This window comes from Chrysemys picta, chromosome 2 (genome assembly GCF_011386835.1).
Source record: "Chrysemys picta bellii isolate R12L10 chromosome 2, ASM1138683v2, whole genome shotgun sequence".
In the NCBI taxonomy this organism is placed as follows: domain Eukaryota; kingdom Metazoa; phylum Chordata; order Testudines; family Emydidae; genus Chrysemys; species Chrysemys picta.
Genome location: NC_088792.1, coordinates 156,344,198 through 156,358,572, shown reverse-complemented (window position 1 = coordinate 156,358,572; position 14,375 = coordinate 156,344,198). Strand labels below are relative to the sequence as shown.

At 43.4% G+C, this 14,375-nt stretch overlaps 1 protein-coding gene across 5 annotated transcripts in view; it reads left to right on the top strand.

Annotated features, from left to right (window-relative positions):
• Window positions 1–1,508: 1,508 nt before the first annotated feature.
• DPYSL2 (dihydropyrimidinase like 2) overlaps window positions 1,509–14,375 on the top strand; it is a 97,026-nt gene continuing 84,159 nt past the window's right edge. The window contains exons 1-2 of one of the 5 annotated variants that reach the window (XM_065584469.1): window positions 1,509–1,891; window positions 2,659–3,016. In XM_065584469.1, the coding sequence (XP_065440541.1) occupies window positions 2,678–3,016 (339 nt within the window). In that variant the 5' untranslated portion in view covers window positions 1,509–1,891; window positions 2,659–2,677. Of the gene's footprint in view, window positions 1,892–2,087; window positions 2,171–2,658; window positions 3,017–14,375 lie in introns of those variants that run through there. The other 4 variants (XM_065584466.1, XM_065584468.1, XM_065584471.1 and 1 more) reach the window with 4 other exon arrangements.

Here is a 14,375-nt window from a genome sequence, read left to right as displayed (position 1 = left end):
AAGTGCCATACCGATGCAGAAAGACAATGGCATTACTTGTGGAAAAGGGGAAATGGCTGTGGGACATTGCTTGATCTGTGATTGCTCTATGTATTGTTGGTGTTTGCCATGGTGAGGCAGAATGGGGCCATTTCTGAGCATGAGAACAGTGTGGAAGCCTAGGTTGTAGGAGTAGCCTTGATCAGCTCTGAAACACTGGGAAATTGTGAACTTTTCTTCAAGACCCAGGTCTCTTCACAGCCCTCCATGCCTTCATGACCCCCTAGGCTGGGTTATGGAATTTCATTCTATTTAGATTTTTCTTTGGTGGTCATTACTGTGGTAACTAACTTGCAGGGATGCGTCAAGTGATGAATGAGCTTTATTTAGGGGTATCCCTGAAAACCACCACATAAATGGCAGCAACTGCAGAATGTGTCAGTACAACTGCTACGCAGCTTTCATATGCTGACTCTGTCAGTGCTCTCTGCGGCTTGTATCGACTGCCTGTTCAGCAGTGGTTTGGCTATTAATATTTATAAACCTTAAATAATACAGGATTTAGTTGACCTGATAGACCATATGTTGGCCTGAGTCCCATAAAGGCACCTGAGATGGGCCTGGCTACAGCTCAGGACCATCCCCAGATACAATCTTGGGAGGAATAGGAGGAGTGGGGTTTATTCCCTTGAGGATCCGTGTCTCTGGAATGTTCTCCCCTTCATTAATCACCAGAGCACATCTCCATCATCCTTGAGGGCAACACTCCAGGTTTACATCTTTCCTTTTTAGTTGAGTCTTTTATAACTGAGTTGTGCATTTATTTTATGCCTTCTCTTGCGTCTGACCTTGGCTTTACTTGGGCACTTTGCCTTATTAGTGACAATATATTGATTTTTTAAAAAATATGTGTTTCTTGCTAAGATGCTTGCTACCCTTTGGGGCATGGTTGCCTCTAAATTAACATTTCATGGGTGCATATACATAGATGCATATTAATAAATAATGCATTGCAATTAATAGCTTAGCAACTGAGTTTGGTTCAGAACAATATTGCATATGGATTTAGCCTTAATAATACAGATCAGCATTATTAATAACATGTACCAAATGGTTACAGCTACATTAAACCTATGCGTGTTCCACTACTTACTTTTGTGATAGAAATATCTATCCTCCCCTCTTCCCCCCCACATACACACACTCACAGTGCATTTGGCTGCAATCAATCATTGAGGAATTATCAGGGCAACATTTTTTCTCTCTCCAGACCGTTGAACGGTTCATTTAGATATGAAAATGATAGAATAAGAATTTTGTTAAAAAAAAAATCTGTTCACCTTCTCTTGGGAGCTAGGCATGGGAGCCAAGGATTCAGTATGTTACAAGGGGTGTGTGGACTGTAACCCAGCAGCGAATGCAACAACCTTAAATAATAAAAGGGTGGAGGGATGGGAGCGTTGCAATACGGACATGATCATCTTGCAAGCTCCCATCGTACCTACATGTGGCTGATCCCCCCCCTCCCCATAACAATAGCAGCCGCATCTCTTCTGAGTCATGCAGAGGGCAGGCTGGTGCTGAAGGGACAGCGCCTGGGAAGCCGAGCTGGGCAAACCCCCAAGATGAGCGGGGCTGGGCGCCTCCCTTTTATCGGAGCGAGCAATTGATCAGCTGGGCTTGGGTGTCTCCCACCCCACTCCACGCTCCCACCCCAGGGCTCTGCTCGCATGGGCAGGAGCTGGGAGGGGAGGGTTTATCGCGCGCTCTCTCTAGCCTTTAACCATAATTAAATCTCAACAGCCATTTAGTGCCTCCCCCCGACCCCCCTTAGAAGTGAGATCGGGGGTGGGGGGCAGGGGGCTGGCACTGCTGGGTGTTTCCCTGTCTTGCAAGGTCACTAATTCCGGAGGTAAGTCCTGATTAATGGGCAAATTTCCTTCTCTCTTTCTCTCTCCCATCTCTGGCTGTCTCCAATGCCACCTGGCCTCCTCTTCGCCTTTCTCCCTTCACCCCCCCCCCTCTCCAGGGGACACTGCACGAGCCGGGTCACCGCTGACACCCCCCCCCCCCCGCCCATATATGATTCAGCATTTCGCCCTCCCCTTTCCCTGCGGTGCTCATCCTCCAGCTGCTGCCTTTGGAGAAAGTGAGGAACAATAGGCTAACGCCACGCTTCATTTGCAAGGGGGTAGGGGAAGGGGGCTGAGGAGGAGGGGGGCAGATCCCTTGCAGCTAACACGCCCCCCCCCCCCAAGCAGGGGAGGGGCGCTGCTCGGAGCAACTTGTAGCAGCAGCACGTTCGGGGGGGGGCGAGGGGGGGAGGCTTGTTGCTCCAACCCGGCTCGGCTCCGTTTGCCAATTCGCCAGCCCCACATCACTTCCGGATTAGGCCCCAATCTCTGCTGCAGAGTGAGGGATTTTTTTTCACCCCCTCCCTCATCATCTGGAGAGGCTGGGAACTTGAAATCTCTTCTCCTGATTGCAGCAGGAGCTGCTGCCTGCCTTCAACTTTGCATTGCATTTCCCTCTCCATGGACCCAGCTAGCCAGCCAGTCTCTCCTCTATGAGGGCAGGACATACAAACCTTGCAAGGCACACCCCTGTTGGTCTCTCTCTCTCTCTCTCTCTCTCTCTCTGGGGGGGATTTTGATCCTATTTGTTGTTGTTTTTCTTTAGCAGGGAGACCCCCGGAGCCATGGCCGAGAGGAGGCAGAATGAAGAAGAGGAGGTCCCAGCCTTCTTCAAGAACCTGGGCTCAGGCAGCCCCAAGCCCCGGCAGAAATTCTGTGGCATGTTCTGCCCGGTGGAAGGCTCCTTGGAGAACAAGACCATCGATTTCGATTCGCTCTCGGTGGGACGGGGAGCCAGCAGGATCGTGGCCCAGCAGAGGGATGTGGCCCACTTGGGCTCGGATTCCCAGTCCCTCTCTTCCAGGCAGGGCAGGAAGGGAGGGGAGCCATCTGTTGAATTCGGGAGAAAGGTGGAGATCAGGGCGGCTGCTGGCAAAGAGGCGCTGCAGAACCTCAATGACAAGGTGGGTGCAGATGGCTCTGGGTGTGTCTGAGGGAGATCTGCAACTTACACACGAGTTAAGCTGGGGTGGGGGGGGAGAGGGAAAAGGTGATCTCCGATCAGGCTTCCATTTCGCATCATGCCTCCTCATTGCATTCAACTTGCTGCATGTGCTCACTGAGGCAGCAGTTGATACTAGCCTCTTACCGCCAGACTATGTCCCTGTATTCTTCTGCAGGAGCGCGGGGAAGATAGGTAGAATTAGAGAGAGGACTGCTTCCCCCCTCCCCCTTTCCTTTCCATCTGCTGATGGAAGCCAACTTTTTGTTTCTTAGGCATTTCCAAGCACTACTCTAGCACAGTGCCCCACCCATCTGATTAATGCAGCTCACAGCAAGATAAAATGCAATTGTAAGCAAAAGAGCATCGGGCAGCAACCCTGATGGCCAAATCTCTGCCACTTTACTGAAGGTGAAACTCGGCTAGGGCTCAATTCTGAAGGCCTGACCCAGCTTTTTTACTCAGACAATGCTCTTAGTGGGAATTTTGGCTGAGGAAGAATTTTAGCAATTGGCCAGTTGACTGAAATGGGCATTTTGCCTGAATAATTCTTGTATAGGACTGTAGGAATCTGGGCTTGGATTGTCAAAGAACAACTCAAATCCCATTTAAATTATTTTATCTCCTTTAGACTTCTTTGAAAGTCCTGGTCCTGGCCCTTAGTCCCAGGTCCCTGCGAATGTGTCAAACCATGTATAAATTAAGCACCTCTTTGTCCCTTAACAATAAAATATTGAAAGCCATAGCTCTGGCTGATCATGTATAATTTCTTTCTCAGGTAAATTAAAGGAAATCAACTCAAACAAGCTTTATTTAGATGTAAATCAAGAAATATTGTCACTCTCTGTGGTTTCTTTTGACAAACACTAGCTTTGAAGCGTCAAGGTGAATGAAGAGTGGACCCGGAATTTGACAAACTTCCAATAGCAAAGTAGGAAAGAGTTCTTCCAAGTATTCCCCCATGTCCACACCCAAAGGTGCTTACGAAACAATTCCAGTCTCTTAAGAATTAATTTGAATAGCTGGTACCCAGATGCTGATTCACCAATGGCGTGGATGGTACATTCAAGGCAAAAAACTTGGGTGAGAGTGTCCATATGGGCTTGACCTTCAGCACCCATAAATCTAATGCGAGTGTTGGGTACTCAGCACCTCTGAAAATCATACCCCATATCCATCTGCTACTGCAAAAACCCAAGGCTTGATTTTGCCAACATTGATGCCTGTGAATGACTTTATTCAATGAAGTAGTCCCATTTAACTAAGTGAGATTAATCTCAGGAATACAATTACTCATCTGCATACGTGTTTGCAAGTTTAGGGTTCAAGAAAGTTTTTGCAATTCAAGACTTAATTTTGTGTGGTATGTTTCATACAAACCGTAACTCATGATGCTTTGCAATACTAATAATAGAAGACTGGGAATGTGTTGTAAATAATAATAAAAAGGTGCAATTTTTGTCTGGCGGGGAAAAAAGTATCTATTTCAAATATTAATTGAAAACAGTAAATATGGGATTATTTGGAGGAATAATCAGGAATTGTAGCAGAATATTAACTGTATTTTAAAAAAAGTTTTGTTGCATTTTATCAGTTTGATAGTCACATTTTCATTATACCTTTAATTAAGAAGGCACAAAATAATTACATGATCCACCAGAATTTTTGAATTGTGTCCCATTAGCTGTGCATAATGCTGGCACCAATATGGTATTCTTTTTCCTAATGGTGGTGTGAAGTCTTCTGCGGTAAATGACTTAAGAGAGATTGGTACTCATTAGCAGGAATGCTGTAGCTTTTATGGTTTCCCAGGTGACTGCATCTGTGTATTGTATTGAATCAACGTGTTAGGCCCTCAACTGATATAAACTGGCATAGCTCCATTGAAGTAAATGGAGGTGCATCTAATTACATTAGCTGAGGATCAGGCTCAATATATTTATATAAGAAAGGGGAAAGAAAGTACTTCAAGATACTAGACTAAATTCAGACCTGTGTTAAAAGGCTAAAAGCCCACTGGCTTCAGTGGATTTGCGTTTGATTATCTGGGGTCTGAATTTGGCCATTTACTTTCACACCTCAGTTGGACAACATAGTGTTATTAACACACTTATAATCGTGTATAACCTAGCAAAGAACAGCCTATCTACATTTCTGTATAGGTAATGATAATGTGCAACATATCAAACAATAATAAATTCATTCACAGTCCCTGAAGTTATGAAAAATGTAGATTATCTAACAAAAGCCAAGATGTCCTAACACTCAGCTATCTTTAGCTTGGAGACTTGAGAATTATTATGGCCACAACCAATATTCTTAAGAACCCATATATTTTTGATGGTGTGTGCTCTGGTCCAGAAATCAAAGGGCCGTATCATCAGGTGGTATAAATGGGCGATGGCTCTATTGGAATTAGTGGCGCTCTGCCCAGTGACATTAGCCAAGGATCTGATCCAAAATACATTAAAGCACAGTCATCTTTTCTTCTGGTGTGTAGAATGATCCTGCCTTATGCTCAACCTACATTATTAGCGAGGCAACTAGGACCAGCGCATTTGGTATTTTTCTGTACTCTTAACTATCCAGGGAATAAAAAGGGAATTTAATTGTTCTGCATTAAATGGCATGTGTAGTTCTGCAGACTAAGAGTAATCAAATTCCTCTCTGTCTCTCTGGCTGCCTATGGTATTCCACAGGCATCTATCACAGTAGTATCTTATTGACAGGGTGCTCCATGCTTCCGGGCTTAAAATGACCACTAGGGACATCAGGAAGAGTTTCCATTCTACTTTACAAAACATTTCACAGTTAGGTCTTTAGGGGCAGCATAGCCTAATCAACAGGGCAGACCGTGGGAGATCTGGGTTCTGTGCCAAGCTCTGCCACTAACTTGCTGTATGGCCTTGGGGAAGTTACTTCACTTTTCTGTTTCCCCTTCCATTCTTTGTCTACTTAGTTTGTTAACTTTTGGGCAGAGAATGACTCACGCTATGGGTACGGCTACATTGCAACCAGCAGTGGGATTTATAGTTCATGTTGTTGTGTTTGCGCTAGCTCGCTAAAAATAGCAGGGAGGATGCTGTGGCACAAGACTCCAACACCAGCTGTACGAACAAGTATGTACCCAGGAGGATCAGGCAGGCTTGTGAAGCCCGGGTCATGGTGTCCTCATTTTAATTTTTAGTGGGAGTACAGCTCGCGCAGGTAGGTCTATACAAGCTGCCATTCACACCCCTGCCGTGGTATAGACGTACCCAATATGTCTGAGCATGTGCTAATACAGCACTGTCAAGGCTGGATCCCCACTTTGAACTTTAGGGTACAAATGTAGGGGCCTGCATGAAAACTTCTAAGCTTAACTACCAGCTTAGCTCTGGTTCGGCTGCCACCATTTCAATGGATTCCATTCCTGGGAAACCTTGAAAGACCTTCACCAAATCCCTGGTGAATACAAATCCAAACCCCTTGGATCTTAAAACAAGGAGAAATTAACCATTCCCCTCCTTCCTCCCACCAACTCCTGGTGAATCAAGATCCAAACCCCTTGGATCTTGAACAAGGAAAAACAATCAGGTTCTTAAAAAGAAGGTTTTTAATTAAAGAAAAAGGTAAAAATCATCTCTGTAAAATCAGTATGGAAATTAACCTTACAGGGTAATCAAACTTAAAGAGCTCAGAGGACTCCCCTCTAGTCTCAGGTTCAAAGTACAGCAAACAAAGATAAACACTCTAGTAAAAGGTACATTTACAAGTTGAGAAAAACAAAGGAAAACTAACACGCCTTGCCTGGCTATTTACTTACAAGTTTGAAATAGGAGAGACTTGTTTAGAAAGATGTGGAGAACCTGGATTGATGTCTGGTCCCTCTCAGTCCCGAGAACGAACACACTCCCAAACAAAGAACACAAATAAAAGCCTTCCCCACCCAAGATTTGAAAGTATCTTGTCCCCTTATTGGTCCTTTAGGTCAGATGCCAGCCAGGTTACCTGAGCTTCTTAACCCTTTACAGGGAAAAGGATTTTGGAGTCTCTGGCCAGGAGGAAGCACCTAGCACAATGAGGCCCCGATCTCAGTAGGGGCCTCTACAAAGTATTGTTGTAATAACAACACCCCAATTCAGGTAAAAAGTCCCAGTGATTTGCTGGAGTAAAGACGGCCAGGTGAAGCCCAAAGAGTGAAATCATGAATTTAATCTTGCCGCCTAAGTGGAGTGAAGTGCAAGGAGTAGAAGCAAACAAAAACCATGAAAAATAAATGAGATTTGAAAAAAAAATGTTGAGAATATTTTAAAATCTAAGGTGTTTAATTATTAAACTTGCTATGTCAAGTGCTTTGAGGTCCTCGGATGGAAGGTGCTATAAAGTGCAAAGTATTGTTACTATTGATGATCATTTAAAACCCAATCCTATGTATAGTTGTTTGAGTCCATCAAAAATCAGGGCTTCTTATTTAACTTCACAGTTGGATTTTGAATTTCTCCACCACTGGCTCCAGTCCTTTAAAGAACAGGCATTTGAATAAAAGATCTGTCCCCCAAAAAGGTCAATTTGAAGTTTTGAGGCTGCTAATATCATGATAATGTGTGATGATTCCATAAAGAAAAGGGATTATATAGTTATTATTTGTATTATAGTAGCATCAAGAGGTCCTATCAGGTTCCATTGTGCTAGATAGGGTGACCAGATGTCCCGATTTTGACGTCAGGTACTTTGACTGCTAGTATGGTGCTCTATCCACTATAATACACTGCCTCCCACAATACCTCACACTGCCACTCTCAGATAGAATGTTCTTTTTCTATCAGTCATTCATTAGTCTGTATGGAATAACTGGCATATGCTGCAGCAGACAATTACAATACAATGTAATTGCAATTAAAAATATATACGGTCTTGTGTGTGCTGCTCACTTGATTTTTCTGCTTAGAGAGAGATCTGAAAATACCAGGCAGCTCCATTTATTGTTACCAAAACTCTTGGTTATGCTAACACATTGGAAAGGTTAATTAAAATTAAAAACGGTTTGAATCTGGTTTCATTGCAACTCTGGTCTTCCTGTAAAGCAAATTCTAAACTCCTCATGTAATAATAATTATTATGGTAGTGCCTAGAGTTCCCAGCCAAGACGGGGCCCCCATTGTGGTAGGCACTGTCTAAACACGTTGTAAGAGACACTCCCTGCCCCAAAGAGCTTACAGTCTTACAGACAGAGTGCAAGGGGAAATAGAGAGGTGAGGTGACTTGCCCAGAGTCACTGGTGGAAAAAAACAGAGGTCTCCTGACTCTCACTCCAGAGCCCCTTTCACTGGACCATGCTGCCCCGCCTTGGCTTGGCCATATGACCGCTTTGTGCCTCAGTTTCCTCCTTTATAAAGGGGAATAATAATACTTCCCTATCTCAGAAGTGGGGGGAGGTTGTTAGGTTTTAGGCGATCAGTGTTTGCCCTTTGTAACAGGACTTTATGAAGCAAAGCACTATTATGGTGAAAGTGCTGCTACTAATGGAGGTCAGCTTTGTCAGAGAAAAACAGAGTTCTCACTATTTGTTTAGGTATAGCAAGTCAGATGCTTTATTAACTCTCACAATTGCGCAGAGGGAGAGAGCTAAGCAGGTCTCTCAACAGGTAAACAATTACAGCAAGCATTTATACCTTTTGTTACAGACAATAATGAGCAACAGTTGCATTTTGTTTATACATAGGCCATCTTGATATCTCATTTCCTCACTTGTTTTGACTCTTGCCAACATACAATATTTTCTATACCTTATCTACACAAGGTCTTCTACACCTTATCTATACCAGGTCATAATGACTTCTTACACAGTTCTTTCTCACCCGCCTCACACAATCCTCGCTTCTACAAATCTCGCGTTATCAGGGTTACAGTTAGCCTGACTCTTGCTAACGAACTGTCATGTATTGCATCCCCTTCCTGTCAGTTCTTTCTCTGCTTCCACAACTTCTAATCCAAATAAAGATGAAGGTTATTTATTTCTCCCTTTGTGGCTTTTTCCCTTTGCACTGTATGAAAGAAGCTGCCATTAGGCAGAGACTCAGGATCTACCTTTGCAGTCCTCTTATTCCCATTGAAGTCAGCGGGCTTGTTGAGTGCTGACTGAAGGAAAGTTGGATGCTCCAGATGTCTAGTTATCCAAAACTTCTGTCCTAGCTGCAAGGATTATTAGACCATCACTTTGTTTTGGCACAGCCAGCTTTTGGGACCTGTGAATTCAACAGCTTTGGTGGGCTCCTGATTAGAGTGTGCAAATAACATGTTTTTCGGCTCACATAGCAATTCCAAAATAATGAAGGGGGGGGGAGAATAGTTTCACGTTGAGCCAAAAACAAAATTGTTCAGAATTTTCAGTAAATTGAAAATTAAAAAAAACAAACAACCTTTCTTGTCAGACTAAATGTTTTGTTTGACCCAAAACAAAATGTTTTATTTCAATTTCGACCATGTTAAAGGTTTTTGACTTTTTAAAAATATAAAATTGAAGGAAATTTCAAAACAAAAAGTTGTTTCAAACCAAACAAATTAAAATTGGGGTTTGGGTTTTTTTTACACAATTTATCAAAACTGACCCAAATTCACAAAATGTTTTGGTGTTGCTGAATCTGCACTTTCCACCTAAACGTTTTGGCTAAAATACTTGCCCTGCTTTGCCCCTGATTTGGGGAGAGTTGATACATAGAGCTTTTTATCTGTTGATCTCAAAGTGCTTAACAGTTTGTTGTCCCTATTATACAGGTGGGAAAATTGAGCCACAGAGTCCAGAAGTGACTTGCTCAAGGTCACACAGCTAATTAGTGTCACTCAAATATGATCGGGCTTGCATTTTAATTAGGAGTGACTGGGAGAGAAAGAATCAAGGGGTGATGATCAGGGTAAAGGAGCAGAAATGGGGTGGGAAATAAATACATAAATAAATGGCCTGGCTTTCAGAGTTGCTTTGCACCTGCAGGTCCCATTGACTACAGTGGGATTTTGTGGTACTTGGCTCTTCTGAAAATCAGGACATTAATCTAAATAACTTACACACAGCACCTGTCAATCCAGTACATAGCATAGGTAGGAAGGATGGTAAATGCACTAGATTGGGACAGATGATCTCTCTGTTCAATCTAATCCAAATAAAGTTGCGGGTTGTTTATTCCTCCCTTTGTGGCTTTGCTTCAGACTTCCTGGGTGACCTGAAGCAACTGTCTTAATCTTTCTGTGCTTGAGTTCCCCATCTGTAAAATGGGAATAAATAATACTCCCTTTTTCTCTATCTGTTTAGACTGTAAGCTCTTTGGGGCACGGCCTGGCTCATACTGTGTGTTTGTACAGCACGGAGCAGAATGGGGCCCTGAGGCGCCATTGTAATACAAATGAATAACAATAGTTAATAAACACAGACTAGGAAAGCAATTCTATTTTAAAACTGTATCAACACGGAGGGACTAAAGTGGATTTAACATGCAAGGAAAAATAGGTTCCAGAAATAGTTCTGCAAACCTGCCAAATAACTGGGGTTGTTGCAAAATCCTCAAGCCCTCATGATCATGCTTGCCCATCCCGGCAACAAATAATGACTAACCGGACATTGTACAGAGCACAAATAATCCTAGACTTTGGAATGCTAATGGAGCCATTGTGCAAAGCACAATAGAGGTTGTTCCAAACAGCTGGAAATGCTGTTCCAAGTTTAATTTGTTACAATTCCTGTAATTTCTCTAGCCTTTTTTCGATAATCACTACTTGCAAAATAATTACACAGAAAAATGACTTGCATATTCTCCCAATGGATCATAATCATTTGTCTGGCTACTGAAAAACCAAACAAAATCCTGAAAGCTTCCCGGATCCCTCTTTAAGACACCAATCCATATGCTAGGGGGATGCCACACATTCTGAGAGCATAAAGTCTTCTATTAATTACTTATCACAAATTTACCAATTCACTCATCATTCCTTCTGATGCAGAAAAGAACCAGGGTCTTTGATATGGTGCCAACAAATACCATTTGGACTAAAGAGGCTCCACTGTTTGGGCCAGCAGGTGTAAATTGGCATTGATCTATTGTGGAGCTTTACACCTGCTGAAGAAACACTTAGGGGAACAGACTTTGTCTTCCTGTGTATTTACAGTGATGATGGGGCACAAATGGGGAAGTGATCGAGTGCTTTTTGTGCTACTGCAATACAAATAATATGAACATAGTTTTAAACGATTAACTTGTTTGATCAGCTACAAGGCAGTCTTCCAGGTCTGGCCCAAATCTGTTACAGACAAGGCTCTGTCTAATTCCTCATATCCGTTGTCATATCTGCGGCATGTTCAATTTGATTCCGTATGCAGTAGGGTTGTTGGAGAGGTGAGACGTTATTTTGGCAGCAAACTCTGCATCCCAGCTAGAATAACGTTAATATCCCTGTTCTACATAAATGGTTCCCTCATTTGAACTCCTAAAGGGAAGCTTCATTTGGGAGCAAAACTGCGAAAGGATCCAAGGCCCAACTCCTAAATATCTTTGAGGATCTGGACCTAATATAGCAAGAATCAACCATCTTTGTTCTAAGATTCAAACACAAAGGAGATTCCCATTCTTCAGAAGATCTGAGAGAAAAGATAAACTCCATGGCATTGATACCAAATGATTTTTTGGTGGAGAGATCCACCCAGATTTTTTCTTCTCAGTCACGCAGTCAGAATTTCCCCCAATATAGCAGAGTAGTTGAATCCACTGTTCATATTCACAGTTGACATGAGTCTGTTACAACTCCCTGCTAGTTCTTTAGGTCAAGCTGTAGGAGCACATGCTTTAGCTCTGGAAGGCCTATGTTCAGTTGTAGTGATGACCAAAATGACAACCTTACAGTACTTAGATTGTGAGCTCTTCGGGGCAGAGAATCTTTTTATGATGTTTGTACAGTGCCTAGCACAACGGGGCCGTGATCTCTGACTGGGACGCTGAGGTGCTTCTGCAATATGTAAGAACATAAAAACTGCCATGCTGGACCAGACCAAGGGTCCCTCTAGCCCAGTATCATGCCTCCAACAGTGGCCAGTACCAGAGCTCCAGGAAGAGTGTACAGAACAGGGCAATTTTGGCAAACTTCTCCTCCCAGTTTCTGGCAGTCAGAGGTTTAAGGTTGCCCCAAGCATGGGGTTCCATCCCTGGCCATCTTGGCTAGTAGCCATTGTTGGACCTATCCTCCATGAACTTACCCAGTTCTTTTTTTTAACCTAGTTATACTTTTGGCCATCACAACAATCCATGAAAATGAGTTCCTCAGGTTAATTGTGCATTGTGTGAAAAAAGTATTTCCTCATTTGTATTAATCCTTCTGCCTATTAATTTCTTTGAGTGACCTATGGTTTTTGTATTGTGCGAAAGGGTAAATAATACTTCTCTATTCACTTTTTCTACACCCTTCATGAGTTTATAGACCTCTATCCTATCCCCCCTAAATCATCTGTTTTCTAAGCTGAACAGCCCTAATCTTTTCAATCTCTCCTCATATGGAAGCTATTCCATACCCTTGAACATCTTTGTTGCCCTTCTCTGAACCTTTTTCCAGTTCCACTGTATATTTTTTGTGAGATGAGACTATCGTAACTGGACACAACATTCAAGGGGTGGGTGCACCATGGATTTAGTTAGTAGCATTATGATATTTTCTGTCTTATTTTCTACCCCTCGCCTACTAGTTCATACAAAGTATTAGTAAGTAGTAGTAGTAATAACAACAGTTACAAAAGTAGGGGAGCTTGTCTTATGTGATTAGAACAGCGATGGGCCTGAAATGCTTGGGATAAATTTCATCTGTCCTAGGAATATGGGCATAGAAATCATTCTGGGTGTGTTATGTATGCCCCTCTATGCCTGATCCAAAGAGCATATATGTCTGTGAAATCTTCCAGCCAGAGGCTGGGACTTTCCAAGGGGTTTAAGGGAGCTAGATTCCCGGTTCCCATTGAAAGCCATAGAAAATTTGACTCCCAGCCTTAGTGCTTCAGCTCAGCCTGGGGAGGTTCAGGCTTTAACTCTGGAGGTGGTAAGTTCAAACCTTGGCAACAACAGCCCTTACATAAGGGTCTGTCAGAACCGTCTATGTTTCTCATGATATTAGGGGCAACAACAAAAAATTAATCCAGAGACAAACACTTTGATTTGCTTTTATCCACTTGTTTGCACAAATGGAAAATAAACCCTCCACTCAAAACCTCAGATACTATTTATTCAGAATGTCTGACTGTAGAAGCTGAAAACAGTCATAAGATTGTACCTCATCATCATAGCTTCTTTGACCCCCATGTGCATTTAAGTTATGCTGTAACATTTATTAGCAGTCAAAAGAAAATAACTCCTCCCCCACTAGTGACAGAAGGTCCCCTATGTAATTGATAGCTATTAACGGTAGATATTTCTTTCATCACCTTTTGGGAGGGACAAACGTATCCCTACAGATATTTACCAACTTACCTCTAATGCTTCTAGCACTTGATAGCATGTGGGTGTAATGTTGTACTCACATGGCATGCCAGTCAATGCTGCGCTGGTGCAGCAATCTACATGTGCTGATCAGGGCCCTAGTTATGAATGAGTGAAAAGTCTATTGGCCCAATCTTGCTTCACCTGAAGACAATAAAAAGACTCCCATTGACTTAGGTGACAGTAGAAGCCGCTAATGGGGGCGGCTTATTAGCATTTATCTGTCATCTCACATGTCTGTTTTCCTAGGAAAAAAATATAAAGCTTGTTGAGTGAAACCAATCTGTTTCTAACTTGCTTAGTATTTCTCACATACTAAGACTGATGCTGTTGTGGAGTTTCCAGAACTACCAGGGAAGGTTTAAATCCACCCCGATACCTCCTTTCATTCCACTTCAAAATATATGTTGCTGTTCTCATGCCATCACAAGATGTCTTTATGGGAAAAACTGTAAAGAATTTAATAGGGATAAAACCAACAGGATGTTGTAGAACGGGTCGGCAACCTCTGGCACGTGGCTCACCAGGGTAAGCACCCTGGCGGGCCGGACCAGCTTGTTTACCTGCCACCTCCGCAGATTCGGCTGATTGCGGCTCCCACTGGCCGCGGTTCGCTGCTCCGGGCCAATGGGGGCGGCGGGAAGCGGCGCGGGCCGAGGGATGTGCTGGCCGCGGCTTCCCGTCGCCCCCATTGGCCTGGAGCAGCGAACCGCGGCCAGTGGGAGCTGCGATCGGCCGAACCTGCGGAGGCGGCAGGTAAACAAACTGGTCCGGCCCGCCAGGGTGTTTACTCTTGCGAGCCGCATGCCAGAAGTTGTCGACCCCTGTTGTAGA